Source organism: Echeneis naucrates, chromosome 8 (assembly GCF_900963305.1).
Source record: "Echeneis naucrates chromosome 8, fEcheNa1.1, whole genome shotgun sequence".
Taxonomy (NCBI): Eukaryota; Metazoa; Chordata; class Actinopteri; order Carangiformes; family Echeneidae; genus Echeneis; species Echeneis naucrates.
The window spans coordinates 13,506,635-13,521,156 of record NC_042518.1 but is presented as its reverse complement, the minus strand read 5'-3'; the positions used below and the strand labels follow the sequence as shown (position 1 = coordinate 13,521,156).

Genomic DNA, 14,522 nt, shown 5'->3' with positions numbered 1-14,522 from the left:
CATATTCAGAAATGCAAGAGTTTATCGATTACTTCACCTTTCAAACACAGTTTACATGACTAAAAACGCTCTTGCTCTTTCTCCTCGTCATGTAATGATTCGTGTTATTTTGATTCAGGCTGGCTGGCAGCTAAGCTATTTTTTGACCTGGTTCAGCTGAGTTTACATATGCAGAGTCACCGTCAGGCATTGTTCGAAAATGTTCCTTAAACACGAGTGACCGTCAAAGGTCAGGAGTCTGAGAATAACTCCTGTGATATTTAGAAACACATTTTGCCTCCTGATAGCCTGGCTAGAGGTGATACTGAGGTAATAAGAGGAGTCAGTTGGCATGGCAACTATCCCTGTGACCTCTCCAGCAATAATGGCTGCACAAAGGCCGGTTATGCAAGAAGTCAAATTTGCTTAAAGCATCTTTTGCTTTACCTGAACCCAACAATGAATTCAAGTTTATGATAGCATGTTTAAAGTTTTTAACCTGCCAGCATGGCTTCAGTCTTCACAACTCACTGAGCAGAATGTGCTACACCTATTAATATAATTATTTACCCATCGGAAGGAGTTTTGTCCACACGGTATGACAGTGCCTTGGTAAAATCAAAGCATAAACTTATAAACTTTACTTATTAATGTACCAAAATAAATGATATTGTGCTATGGTAAGTCTGGAATTAAAACATTTTACTCAAGTGAAACTCTGAAAAGTAATCATTGCACAGAAACACTGCACTAATGAGTAAACAGTCTATAATGATGGAGCAAATTTTGAATTCTTTGTTATATGCCTTGTGTAAGTATGAATAACATCAACAAGCAGAGGTCAGAGAAGGACAATGAGTTCAACATGAGAACTATACCTATAAAGTGACAGAAAATAGAAATGTTACAATGTTTACAATGTTAGTTTGTTTGTTTTTTTTTATCATACCCCCCCCGTGTGTTGGCATGCTTCAAACCAGATCATGTGGCAAAAACCAAAATTCAAATGATAAGGGGAAAAAAGAGGGGGGGCAAGAAGAAGTTGGCCCAGTCTCAGGAATACATGCATAAACGATTCACGTTTGCTGAGGGCTGCAGCTGCGAGGCGGTTGTTTGTGGACTTGTGTGCGCAAATTATCACCCATTCCTCAGGCAGGGGGCGGGAGAGAGATACTGTCTACAGCGGACCAACAGCTCGCTCTTGGAAATCTGCTCTTCCCTTCGCCGCCACCACCATCACCGCCGCTGCGTAATCAGGCGGCTCCAGGGCTGAGGCGCACCGAGCCAAACAGCGCTTGGCCGAGCGATAAGACTCCTTGGAAGAAGAGGACCTTCCAACTACCGAGCTGACCCGAGACGTTAGTTCCTGGACTGCTGGGACGCATCACGGTTAAAGAGACGCGTTAACTCCCGGGGACGGTCGAGTCCAGTGGATTTTAAATTGAATACACACTGAAAGAAACCGGGATACCGTTGGAATAACTGCAACTTGACTTTGTCTCTCCCTGATCTCCTGGATAGTTTTGCCTTGTGAAGTTTGGACCTAGAAATGATGTAAAAAAAACAAAAAACAAAAAACAAAACTAACCAACCAACCAACCAAACAAACAGACAAAAAAAGAAAACTCCAATTAATATTCATTTGTGCGTTTTTATCCCAAACCGCACGCGTGCGCGCAAAGTGGCCTGAACATTACGCAGCAGCAGCAGCAGCAGAAGAAGAAGGAGAAGAGGTCGGTGGTTTCCTATCTGTCCTCCCCCCCTCTCCTCCTCGGTGTGGACACCGGTGTGGACCGCTGTCCCCCCGCTCGCCGTGCCGAGGAGAGAGGGACTCCCGCGCTTCCATAAATGCCCGGTCCGTCGAAGAGGCTCGAGGCTGGGCAGCAAGATGAGCTCGTGGGTACAGCTGCTGCTCGTGCTGGCGGCATGTCTGCGGTTCGGCGTGGCCGAGGTGAGTTCGCATCAATCACGGTGTGAGAAAGCCACCGAGACACACCGTGAGGCTTTACTGGAGGTTTGATAGAACAATGCACTACTGTGACCACTTAAACAATTCCAAACAAGTTAATGAATATGTGCTTTTGTTTCGCTTTAACATTTATTCGTCTATTTGGCTCATTTCTGACCTTAATTGTAAGTAGCAAAGTAAAAAGATGCATGTTCAGAGCTAAAACAGCAGCGGGTGAAGACCACCCTGAGACCCAGAGGTGTGTGTGTGTGTGTTAAAGTTTGGAGTTAATGCACCTGCCTCACCCTACTCCCATAATAAAAGCCAGTCTCTCCCTCATTGTGTCTGAGGGGGGACCCCGTTGCAGAAAATAACTGTTATTCCTCCCATTTACTGGCCTCATGAATGGATGCCCAGAGGCAGACACATGCAGAGGTCTTCCTCTGTGGGTGATGAGGCAGGAAACAGAAACTGCCATGAAAGGCTCTTCTGCAGCTGGATGCTCCACGTGCTTAAGTGATGCATTCATGGATGCTGCTCCAGATGTTGCGAGAGGCCGTACATCAGGCAGTGAACGGCATCGTGCTGCAACATCCCGCTGCAGAGGCCACATGTTTGTTACGGCTGACAAGTGGGGAAGAAGTGGCACTGCTTTTTTTTATATATATTTATCTAACTTGGATGTATCTGGGTGACAACAGTGCATGTTGTAGTGTAAAATATTTACCAGGCATCAACACAATGACGATCGAGTGTCATCTTGACTTTGTGAGTTTTTAAATGTTGAGCAAGGAGTACTCTGCATTTCAAGGCAAACACGCTTTCTTCAAGTCTCTCACATGGCCATGTAGACTCATATTACCGATGTTTCGGCCTTCTTTGACATACTTCTGCACCGTTGATGCCATTTTGTACTGTGCGACAAATCTGTCTGAATATTTTATTAAAAACTTGTTGAAGTGAACAGGCAGTTGTGAAATCTAGAAGCATGATAAACTGACAAAGTCAGACTGCTTGAGGTCAAACAGGAAGACAAAACTTAACCAAGGGTCTTGTGTAGGTCAAGTGATGCTTGATGATAAGTGAAGCAATTTTGGGGAAAAAAAAAAAAAAAAAGAAGTGTTGGCCATTTTTGCCAGTCAAAAACACAAATTGAATCTGAATCGATGCAGAAAGAAAGGCTTCTGAACCTGCAAATTTCATATCCTTTTTTGTCTTATATGAAGTTGCATTGTAGGTTTTGTTTTGTAGGTTGCATTGTGATGCACAGTGAATCTGATTTTATCTTTCTTTCTGCCTCCGTCCAGATTTTAATCTGTAAGTCTGACCCTGTTAATTCATCTCCACAATGAAACAACCATTTCAGTGACTTGTAACACTAAATGGAGTCTAAACACAGTTAACAGGTCAGTCATGGGGAAGTGGATATTTTAAACAACTCAGAAATGAGGGCACAACCATTTTGCCTGAGTGTTTTTCATCCGCTCAGATGAGGTGATATAGCTTGGCCCCAGGACTGAGTAACGTCTGTACATGCTGGAAACTACAAGCTCTCAGTTAAATCAAAATTAATAAAAAGGGGAAAAGACATACAAACACAGAACTTGCAGGATGGGGACTGTTCCTGAGTCATAAAACATTATAACTGCTGTCACTAGTGGTTCAGTTCCTCCTTTCATTCACTAAATCAGCTGAAGAAAGAGAAAGTGCTATGTGTAGTCTACCATCACCATGACTACATGAAGGCAGATTTTGCGAAACATAGCTGTGATGGATGGCTTTAAATTCCTGTCGTCAACTTGTCTTTTCATTTTACGGCCTCTGTAGACACCACATGTAAAAGAAAGCTCAACTTTGACAAGGCACGTGTTTCGGAGGGAGAACCTTACAAAGGCTTTGAGGTACATGAGCAGGAATTCCCCCATGTCTAATTTTAAAGTTCTAGTCAGGGAATCTGTACGTTCAATCATGTCCTTTAAAAAAAGTTATCATTAGGAATGTGTTTAAAGCGCATCTCGCCTCAAGAGTCAGCGATGATTAAAATTTATACTCAAATGTGAAGCGCTGCTCATAATGAACGTATACATCCAGCCACGGACCACCAAAGAGGAATGCAGACGTTCACTTGTAGCCATCACAAACTCCTTATTACCCTTAATTGTGCCAGGCGCCTTTCTAACTCAGAAGTAAATAACAACAAAGGAATTAATGAAGTCCAAATTCCAGTATCATGCACGTGTGGGCGCCGTTTCAGTGACTGTAGGTGTAGCCTCACACATGTGCTACCACGGCTGCTTCGCCAACAGCAAACCCGAGCCTCTAATTATGTATGATTAGATGTTCCCTCTCCTCCCCTGCCCATTGCAGCCGCCGCCGTCTGTACCTGGCATTCCTCAACGTGTCCGATAGACCCGCAGGGAATGGGAACTTGCTTCAGGTGATAAGTTCTGGATTATGTCAAAATGTGGGGTTTTGGAGCATGTAAAACAACAAAGATTATACCGGACACCACAAGGTTATTATTATATGGAGCAGCTCTGTTATGCAGGACACTTTCTTAGAAGGGGTGCTGCAGAAGTGTTTTGTGTGTTGCTGTAGATACACACAAAGGCTAACATCATGAGAGCTAATCCAACAGCTGTTGTTTTCTCTGCTTCATCATCAGGAGCCCATTATTTGAAAAAAGATCAACTGTTCCAGATGTAGGTGAATGATGAGATAGACTTCGATCACACCCCCTGCTCAGGGAAATAATAGCAGACTCATTGAAGTCATCTTTTATTGATACAAAAGTTAACATTTGCCTTTTTATTGGCAATTTATCAGCTCTTAAAAATCTATATAGGCTACAGCTTCTCGAAGGGAAGGATGAGTTAGCGTTAGATGATAAGATGCTGCCACTGCCACCTTTTATGGTGTTGTGATAAATGCTGGTAGGATTATGGAAATGTTAACAATAATCAATGTAAATGAAAATAAAAATGATTGTTGATAATCCACGTTTTTCAAAAAAGCTGACGTTTCTCCAGTTTTAGATTCCCATTTGTGACATTTTGTATACTTTTTTTGTCTTCCTGGTTGCGCTGTTGTTGGGCGCACAAAACACGCAACATTAACGTAGGCTTTCCTGAATTTTCTTATTTACATAGCGTTTGATATATTAATTGAATTAATCAAAAGTCATTGATTAAAAATACTGTCTGTGCAGTTTGAATCTTTTAACATCTGTTTTGTTTATCAGAGCCAAAGTGTTTATTTAATATTTCCTGCTTAGACACAAATTGTCATGACAGCAGGCACCACTGTGAACAAAGGCACACATCCTATTATTAACATCAGACACAATTAGCCAAGCAGGCAGGTTTGCTCCGTTGGCGGAGAAGGAAATAATCCTGATGACTCCTCAGGGGCATTGACAATTCTGCAATGGAGATGTAAGTGTAATACAGCAAGCATTTCCCTGCTGGATAATTTGACTCCGTGAAAGGACAACCAACAATGGAGGAAAATCAGTGGCATACAGTATGGGCAGGCTGAGAATACATGCTCATGCATGGATGGCTACTTCCTTTGGTTGAAGCGTGCTTCCCACCAGGGATTGTTTTTTTCTTCAGGACCTAACTGGTATTGTCCGCCCAACTGGACTTGTATTATAAAATTATTTTCTATTCTAAAAAAAAAACCAAAACAAAACAAAAAACAAAATGGTGTGAGTGAATTACAGTAGATATTTCGTTAACTGATGTAGGCCAGGTCACATTTGAAGTCATCTTCAGTGGTTCGTCTTACTGTGAGGTGGCAAAGCAAATGAAGCATGTCCCGCACAGTTAAACCAGTGGGAGGAAGTGTGTCGACCCATGTCTGATCCTCATCCATTTCAGCCCGTATTTAATTCATCTATTATCCCTCCTTTTTCAGATGCACCTCTTCTCTCTATTCCTCTCTGTATCACTCCTTCCCCCACTTCCTGACTCCTTCCTGGCTCCTTTGACCCCTAAATGTTAGCAGATGAGAGGACACAAGACCAATAGTCATTCACCCTGCTCTTAGTGACCATTGTGTGCCTGCTTTGGTTAATGCCCCCACCCCCCCCCCCAAGATCTCTTGCCCATTAATGACTCGGGGGGGTTAAATCCACAGTCAAGCCATAGGAGGACAATGCAGAGCCGCGGCTTGTTTTTGCTTGTGGTAGTATTGAAATATTAGTTCAGTGCATGTGGGAAAAGGTTGATGCTGTCTTGCCCTTTTAAATTCTTCAATTGCCTTCAACTCATTGGGTGTGCCCAGTTTTCAGAGGCTCAGTTTGACCCTTTGAAATATTTCAAAAATATTCATCCATTTGTAAAAAGCTATGATGGGGAAAAACATTTCTGTGTTCCTTTAAATTTAAACAAATTGGTCACAACCTCAAGGAGTATCATAAAAGATCTTACTTGACACAATGGATAATTATTACATTTGTTAATTCATGCCATTAGTTATTTAATTGTTATATTGTGTATTTAGAATAACGTGACCGTCCAGAAAAGGTAATCACGTGTGCTTGAAGTTGAAGAGTGACGGCTAACTTGTTGAGCTGTCCTTTCCTCTAAATGATTCCACACCGGTATAGTCCTTTATTTTTTTTCTTGCTACCAGTCAAAACCTGGTCGACTGCTCTCATCGACGAATGTTTGGTCATTCCTGGTTTATTTATTTTGATCATCTATTGTGCCTCAGTCCAGCAACTATACACACTGAAGCACTTGTGAGGTGGTTGTTGTAGAAGCGTTGCAGTGTTATTCCATTTCCTCAAAGGAACTGTTTGGAAAACTCTAACGCCTTTCGCAGGATGCAGAAGGGTGGGAAACTCTTAAATAGCTATTCTTGTGGTCTTATTCACTGCTGAAGCATATTGTAATGTTTATGGGTCATCTTCATGTTTGGAGCATTGTTATATTATGTCTCATGCGTTTCAGGGGGACCCTCTGCCTGCAGCCCTGGTGGAGCTGGTTAGAAACAGCCCCATCTCCTCTATAGAGGACCTTCAGCTGCTGCTACTCTCTGACTCCGTAGGTAAAGATCGAACCATTCTACTTTTATCGCTTAAATAATCTGAAACCCGATTCAGGATTGGGCGTTATTATTGGTCCCTAACAAACAGTTGTGTTGTCTCAACATGTTAAATCTTAACATAAACACAATAACTTTTAACTTCATAATTAACCATAACTAAATAAACCAGTTTTAAACTTATGTCAGCATAGACTAGGGCACTACTATATATATATATATCTAAATGCTAATTTCTACATTTGCAGAATTTTAAAAATGCTGAAAATGGGCCTTGTACCAAATCCCAGACACTTATGGTGTGCCTGAAAATCTTGTGGCACGTTTTACCTTCATCCAAGAATTTGCAGCGGGTGTTTTTTTTTTCTTCCAACTCCTGTGATTTTTCAGGTTGTAGTTTTTACCATCTTTTGATTTGTGGCCGGACAAAGATGAAATGACAACCAACAACAGCAGCGCATGTTTGGGGTTATAACAATAATTACTCATTCCATGTGTATGCTCACATGCACGCTCTCATCAGTCACATGTGACATTAACTACCCCCACACCCTCTTTGTTTCTCTGCCTCTCTGTTCCTGGCCTGGGCTCGTGTTTTATCTTCTCACATGCAGGGGGCGCTAGAAGACCTTTGTATAAAATATGACAGCGCATGCTCGAAACAGACTGTGCATTAATCAGTTGCCACGTTTAGTCAAACGCTGTATTTGTTTATTGTTTTGTCTCAGATGAGGAAGATGGGACTTCAGCAGCCAATGGAGGTCACAGACTACCAAGGAGCCTTGGTGAGCCAAGCCCTCCCACTTCCCCTTTTGGTCCTCTACACTGTCAGAAAACTGGTTTCTTGTTGTACTCACAATATCAGTGTATTGATGAGGTGTGCAACACAGTGATACATTGTTTGTGTTACCCTCATGTGGTTTCTTTAGTTATTAAAAAAAAGGCTTTCTTTGCGGCATGGCTGAGCATACATGCATCAGTTTGTGAGGATACATATTTACCTATTCTAGCTCAAAAATAGGTTAATGGACAGTTGCAGTGCTGACATGGAGAATTCCTGATTTTCACCATGAATGTTAAAGTGCTCCATCCTCATTAGTGTAGGACAGCGGCTGTCTTCAGTAGGCCTTCTTCAGAGTTGATTTATGTGAAAAGTATGGACTTAGTGATTATGGGAAAGTCCTTCCCATTGACCTTTTTGAAACTATCATGATAAAGCAAATGTCTAAATTATTAGCCATCAATCTCCAGCAGTCTGGGTGACTTTGTGCAATTCCCTCTGGCACTAATGGCCCGACATTAATCTTCATGTAAAGTTTTCCTACTTTTTTATATGTGTCTGTGTGTACCAACCCCAGAAAAGCTTATTGAGCCATACACATTTGTAAAGTACAGTGGAATGTATTTACCTTGTGTTTCAGGTGTTAAGGCAACTCCGGTTTTAGTGGAGGATAGTTGTGATGTGTAATTCATAGACTCTGTTGTGTAAAACAGTAAATTGGTTAAATTCATGCACATACTCATACTCCTCCTCAGATGCCCAGCCGGCCCAGCAGGCTCTATGTAAAGTACGCACAGAGGTGGTGGAGATCACCAGGGCAATGCTGGACCGTAGCAACGCCAACTTCATGTTGTGGCCGCCTTGCGTTGAGGTGCAGCGCTGCTCTGGCTGTTGCAACACCAAGGCCCTCCAGTGTGTCCCTGTGGTCACACATACAAGATACTTGCAGGTAAATAACTGCACAAACACTAACAGACAGAACATGTAGTTAAATCTATGTCAAACACACATTGATACGCAAGTAAAACCTGACCATATGCCGTGCTTTTGTTACACTGTTAATGTTTCCCTGTGAATCTCCTTTACCCAGGTCATGAAAATTGAATACCTAAATAAGAGACCCATTTATGCTAAAGCAGTGGTATCTGTGGTTGATCACGTGGAATGTCGATGTCAGCCTGCACCACGTCCCCCTGCACCCAAGAAAAAGCCATCCCGCCGACAGCACAGCCACCAGCATCGGAACCAGACCCTCAGCCATGAGCATGGACAGGGACAGGTACGCTGTGAATGCGACTGATGTCTTTCTGGTGTTTGGTGGATATCAAGAATGCACTTTAGAGATTCAAATATATATTTGAACAAGCTATTTTTGTTGTGTCTTATTGTCAGCAATGGCACAATTGATATATCAAAATTTGTTTAATCAGTTAAACTCATGTTTCAGTCATGTAACAGTGCTGGTTTAACTCTCTCTGTTTTTTTCATAGCCTAGTTTGTTAGCTTGACCTCTACCTGCATTGCAGGTTCTCTTTTGTCTGTCTAACAGCTGCCAGAGTAGTACATGGGCTTAATTGTTGTATGCCGTCCTAAAGAAACAACAGTTGAAAGTCCAAACTCAACTTTAAAGAATTATTCCACAAATATAGACACAGCATTCTAATATTCCTCATCAGCATTGACAAAACTGAGATGATCTATACTCAGATAAGATGAACTAAGTTGTGTTCAATTTGATTACCAAAGGTCAAGATCCACACCAAGGATGAGCTCCATCAGTGGGATGAGCTGAAACAGAATCAGAGAACCCATCTGGAGGACCTCCTGGAGCAGCACTGGAGCCCCAGAGGAGACACCTTTACAGAGCCTGGAGAAGGTTACAGTGTGACTGGGGAAGACACTTCTCAGCCTGGAGAAGACATTCACTTTGCTCCACACTGGGCACATAACTCAAGCAAGCTCCATGGAACTGAAGACCAGTCTGAGAATGTGCAGAGGAAGGATGGCAACAAGTCGACTTCCTTCTTGGATAATGTTGGTGATGAGGAAAAGAAAAAGTTAGGAGAAAATGGGACTGGCCTGCTACTCAACATCACCGAAGGGAAAATCAATGAGGAAAATGGTGGCAGGGACAAGGTTAGACAAACAAACAGCCCATTATTGCAAGAGGACAAATCCAAATTTCAGAGTCACATGAGTGGAATCTCTGAGTCTGTCACTCAGAATCCTCAAGCCAAATTCAGTCCCACTGAGGAAACCATTAGTGAGACATTTAGGAGCCAACCCCAACCAACCAAAGAGCCAAATCCAGACCCTCGACAGCCAGGGAGACGGAGAGAGAATGAAACTCCAGAGGAAGAGAGGATAATACAGATTGAGGAGGCAAAACTCGAGGAGGAGAGAAAAGAGCTTCTACTCCTCCACAAGAGGTTGGACCAAGAGAAGGAAGTACTGAGACAGCAGCAGATAAAACGAGAGGAGGAGGAGAGGCAAAAAGAACAGGCGACAGGCGGTCAACATCACCTGCATGGCAAACATCATCATCTGCAAACAACAACACATAAACCAGGTAATAGACAGTATTAAATACTTTGGAATAATAAAGACAAAAAAATTGACATCTGTCAGGAGATGTTAAATGAATTGCCTCTTTTCACAAGAACATAAATAAACATTTAATTTTAACTTGAATGTTTCAGTTTTTTATTCCTTTCTATATCACATGTAATTCTATTTGTATAGAGACAACAACATCTACAACTACCACACGACAGCCCTCCACTCCAGCAGGCCCCCGACCTCCAGCTCGTCCAAAGCAAACAAAAAAAAGGATTAGGAAGAATCGCAAACGGATTAGCAAGGCAGCTATGAGAGCGATGCTAATGTAGATGGAAAATAAACCCAGGTGAGTTCACATTTATAACATTTATAAATTCAGTTGAAAGAATGAATATTTAGCCAGTCAATGTGAAACTATACCACCATGTGTAAAGCTTAAAGTATGCCATTATATATTTTTCCCTCCTCAGGGACACAACGTGAACTTGGTGTATTTTGCGGATAATCCAGAGGTGAAGCAGAGTGACTCCCTTCATATAAATATTTATTCATACATTCAGTAACCTGCCCATCCTGTGAGATTTCCTCAGTAACACTACTAATAACTGTCTGGTGAACCTGTAATTACACCTGGATGGGATGGAGGAAGCGGAAGGTGAGAAGAAAATGGAATATAAATAAAAGGTGGACCTTTTCTTTCTTTCTTTCTTTTTTTTTTTTTTTTGAAGAGAAGACCTCCCTACAATGTCAGTTGCCGATTTGACAAGTGGCATCTGAAGACTGACTGAATAGTGTGCCAGCACATTACATCTAAAGGACTGAAACTGGATCGCTGTAGAACTGTGGATAATAGTGCAATTTCAAAGCTCTACGTGGAACCATGTTTTGATATCAACAGAGACTGCACTTATATGTTGACAGAACCAAGTCTGTACAGGGTTTAAATGACAAAGTTTGTTGCTGAAAGACTTGATTTTGTGATAATGACAGTAAGACTGGACAATGAGTGTGCTAAGTGGGAAAAATGGACATAACTCTTCTGCGTTATGAAATAATCCATTGTATTGTAATTGGATAATCTAAGAGACAATCATCAGTTGACTGCAATGACAACTAATGCTGACTAAAATTACCAATATTTCCATGCGGGACAAAACTAACATATTTATGGGTCAGGGTTGACTGAATTGGACGGATGAAGCTGTGCAGATATTACCGTACCAAGGCCTGATATCATTTAGTATCTCATTAAAACAGTGATGGTCTCTCTCTCTAACCATATTTGATATTTAACTCAATGCAAACACTGGAATTTCACAGACGTGATAAACAAAAAAACATGAAACGTTGCATTAGTGAGATTTCTTTATTTCTTTATTTCACAATCTCACTACAGGTGTGAAGAAAAATCAAGATCAAGGTGCTCTCTGAATATAAGGTGATAGTGCCGCACATGTGAACCGTGTGCTACGTTTCTTATTTATTTATCATTATACTGCCGATTAATGCTCCGTAGAGCAAGTTGTCATAGAGATACATCTACAACGTGCAATCTGTCAGGATGGCTGGGTGGTTCAATCAGGGACAAGGAGCAAGTAAAAAAAAAAAAAAGAAGAAGAAAGAAGTCAGAACTTTTTGTGACCTCCCAGTAGCCTGCAGTGTTTAGCTTCCTGACAAAAGTGTGGGCATGTGTGTTCGTTTTTTGGAGTGTAGTGTGTGTATACGCTTGGACCCACATCCACACTTAATTCATGCAGCATATATCTGTTAATCTTCGATAGAGAGACGTCTTTCTCCCACCTCTTACACTGTGGCAGAAATAATCACATTACTTTGAAACTCTGTGACGAGGAGACAGAAACTATCAACGTCATATTCCTCATATGAGTCTGCATTTGTTTCATTAATCTACACTGCAGTGTTTTTGACATTTTCCTTCATGGGAAACTGAGTGGCTCAAAAGAAGTGAATCGACACCTGGTCACTTAAAGGGACAGCAGATGTAGATATTGTTTTGGTGTATTTTCATTAGAAACACAGTGGAGAAACACACTGGTGATGCTCTTTGGTTTTCAGTTATCCATCATCAGGAAAACAAAAAGCTTAAGTTATTGAAAAACATGGCTTGTATGCCCCTTGTGTCAACTTACAACTGTTAATGATTTTGTCTGTTTTATTATGATGATATGATGAAAAACATGAATGTTTGTGATAATGTTGCCACCTAATGCTATTTTCATATGGGTATAAGAAGCTAATGTGCTGAAATCTCCTTGTTTTGTGTTTTTATTCGTTTTTATTATTTTTTCTTATATATTCATAGATAAAAAAAAAAAAAAAAGGCCGGCTTTTGAGATGCAATGTGCTCATTTTAGCATTTTGCATTTTGGACACCATCGACTTTTGATGGTGCAAAAGAAAAAAAGTTTCCCAAAGATTCATTCAGTTTGAAACAAAGCAGTGACAGTGCAAACAGTATCAACCATACAGACGTGTCCATTAAAACTCCACACTCACCATCTATTCACATCAAGGCTTAAAGGCCGGAGAGAGAAGTGTCCTACATTATGCCCTACATACTATTAGGTACACACTGTGTCCTCCACACTTTAGCTGTTTCACTTACAATAAAGCATCTTATGATCAGAAACCTGGTGGATTACGCAGTAGGCCTGTTTTGCAATGTTCTGTCCACTCAGTGCACCTTCACCTTTCCAGAGACGTCTCCGGCAGCGATGCACGGTGAGGTTTGTTCCATTTGACAATAATTTAGTGACACTGGCACACAATCTCTTCATGCTTTGAGTTTTGCATTTACCCAGTTGACTCTTGGCTGCAAAAACTACCAATATCTGCTAATCATGGAGTGAAGAGCTCATCTGCTTGTGTAATCATATGGGGAATGGCTTTGCAGCACAATGTTTGCTTATAACTATCTTGCAGATGGCATCGTGTCTTAATACGTTGAAGGATTTTGTTTGTCTTCTAAGATTTTCACAAAACATTAGATTTGATGCCACTATAGTCAGTCTTTGTTCAGCATCTGTCTCTCAACTTGTGCTCAGGTATTCGTGTATTACTTCTCGTTGCCCTACTGTCAATCTCACACACATGTCCTACTTGTAAACAGCAGACCATCACCAAATTCAGCATCAAGGTGGGATGCCTGTTTTTCTGTGGCTGTCCCGAGTTGTTTCCCACCCCCCACAGACTTCAAACAGGAGGAGGGAAGAGATGGGTCAGGAAGCTTGTTGACTGTGACAAACACACACAGGCATGCTCATGCTCATTCAAACACACAGGGGTCAACCACCATGACAGTGTGGGAGTGTCTGCCAGGGACCAAGGGCTGTTACTGAAGACACAGGACAGTTCATAGCTGACTGACTGACCTGAAAGGATGTTCAGTCAGTCAGTCACTGTTACCTAACCAGCTATCAACACCAGGAACAATTTAATGACCCTTTATGAACTGAGCCTGATCATCAATTTTTCATTCAATCACTCACTCATTCATCTTCGACGGGGTGCTGGAGCCAATCCAAGCCGACACTGGCTGAGGGTGGGGTTCATCCTGGACAGGTCGCCAGTCCATCACAGGGCCAACACACAGAGACAGACAAAGAGGAACAACCACTCACACTCACACTGAGACCAACGGACATTTTAGAGTCACCAGTTAACCCAAATGAACCCAAACATACCACCATCTTTGGACTGTGGGAGAGAACAGGAGTACATGGAGGAAACCCACGCAGGCTCACGGAGAACATGCAAACCCACAGAGTTCTTCTTGTGGGGCAACAGTGCTAACCACCACACCGCCATGCTGCCCCTGATCATCAATTTAATGAAGGATAAAGAAACTCATAGCAAAGCATGGTACAACTGACTTAAAGTAGTTCCAGTCAAACCTCTCAATTAAACAGTGTTGGGATTTATTAGTGATGTGTTTGTGTTGCCCTCAAGGTAAGGCATAAAGATGGGCTGCAGTCCTTGAATTTAGTTTTATTTAATAATGCTAATATGATTTATTCAAACTGATAGAGCTCAGTATTACTTAGACGTTACTGTCCTGTCAGGTTTAAGCTGCTCTGTGATTTGGTCCCAAACTATAGGTAGTTTCTATATGTGATCTTAAACATGCAGATTATCAATTAATTATAAATTAAAAAATTGGGAACGCTAAGTCTGTGTCTACGT

General features: G+C 41.6%; 1 protein-coding gene across 1 annotated transcript; it reads left to right on the top strand.

Annotated features, from left to right (window-relative positions):
- Nucleotides 1–1,076: 1,076 nt before the first annotated feature.
- Nucleotides 1,077–12,644, top strand: pdgfbb (platelet-derived growth factor beta polypeptide b). The gene is made up of 8 exons (XM_029509503.1): nt 1,077–1,930; nt 6,886–6,982; nt 7,708–7,764; nt 8,516–8,709; nt 8,851–9,039; nt 9,507–10,329; nt 10,503–10,665; nt 10,790–12,644. The coding sequence occupies exons 1-7, from the start codon at nt 1,868–1,870 to the stop codon at nt 10,646–10,648; spliced, it is 1,569 nt and encodes a 522-aa protein (XP_029365363.1). The 5' UTR covers nt 1,077–1,867; the 3' UTR covers nt 10,649–10,665; nt 10,790–12,644.
- Nucleotides 12,645–14,522: the final 1,878 nt, after the last annotated feature.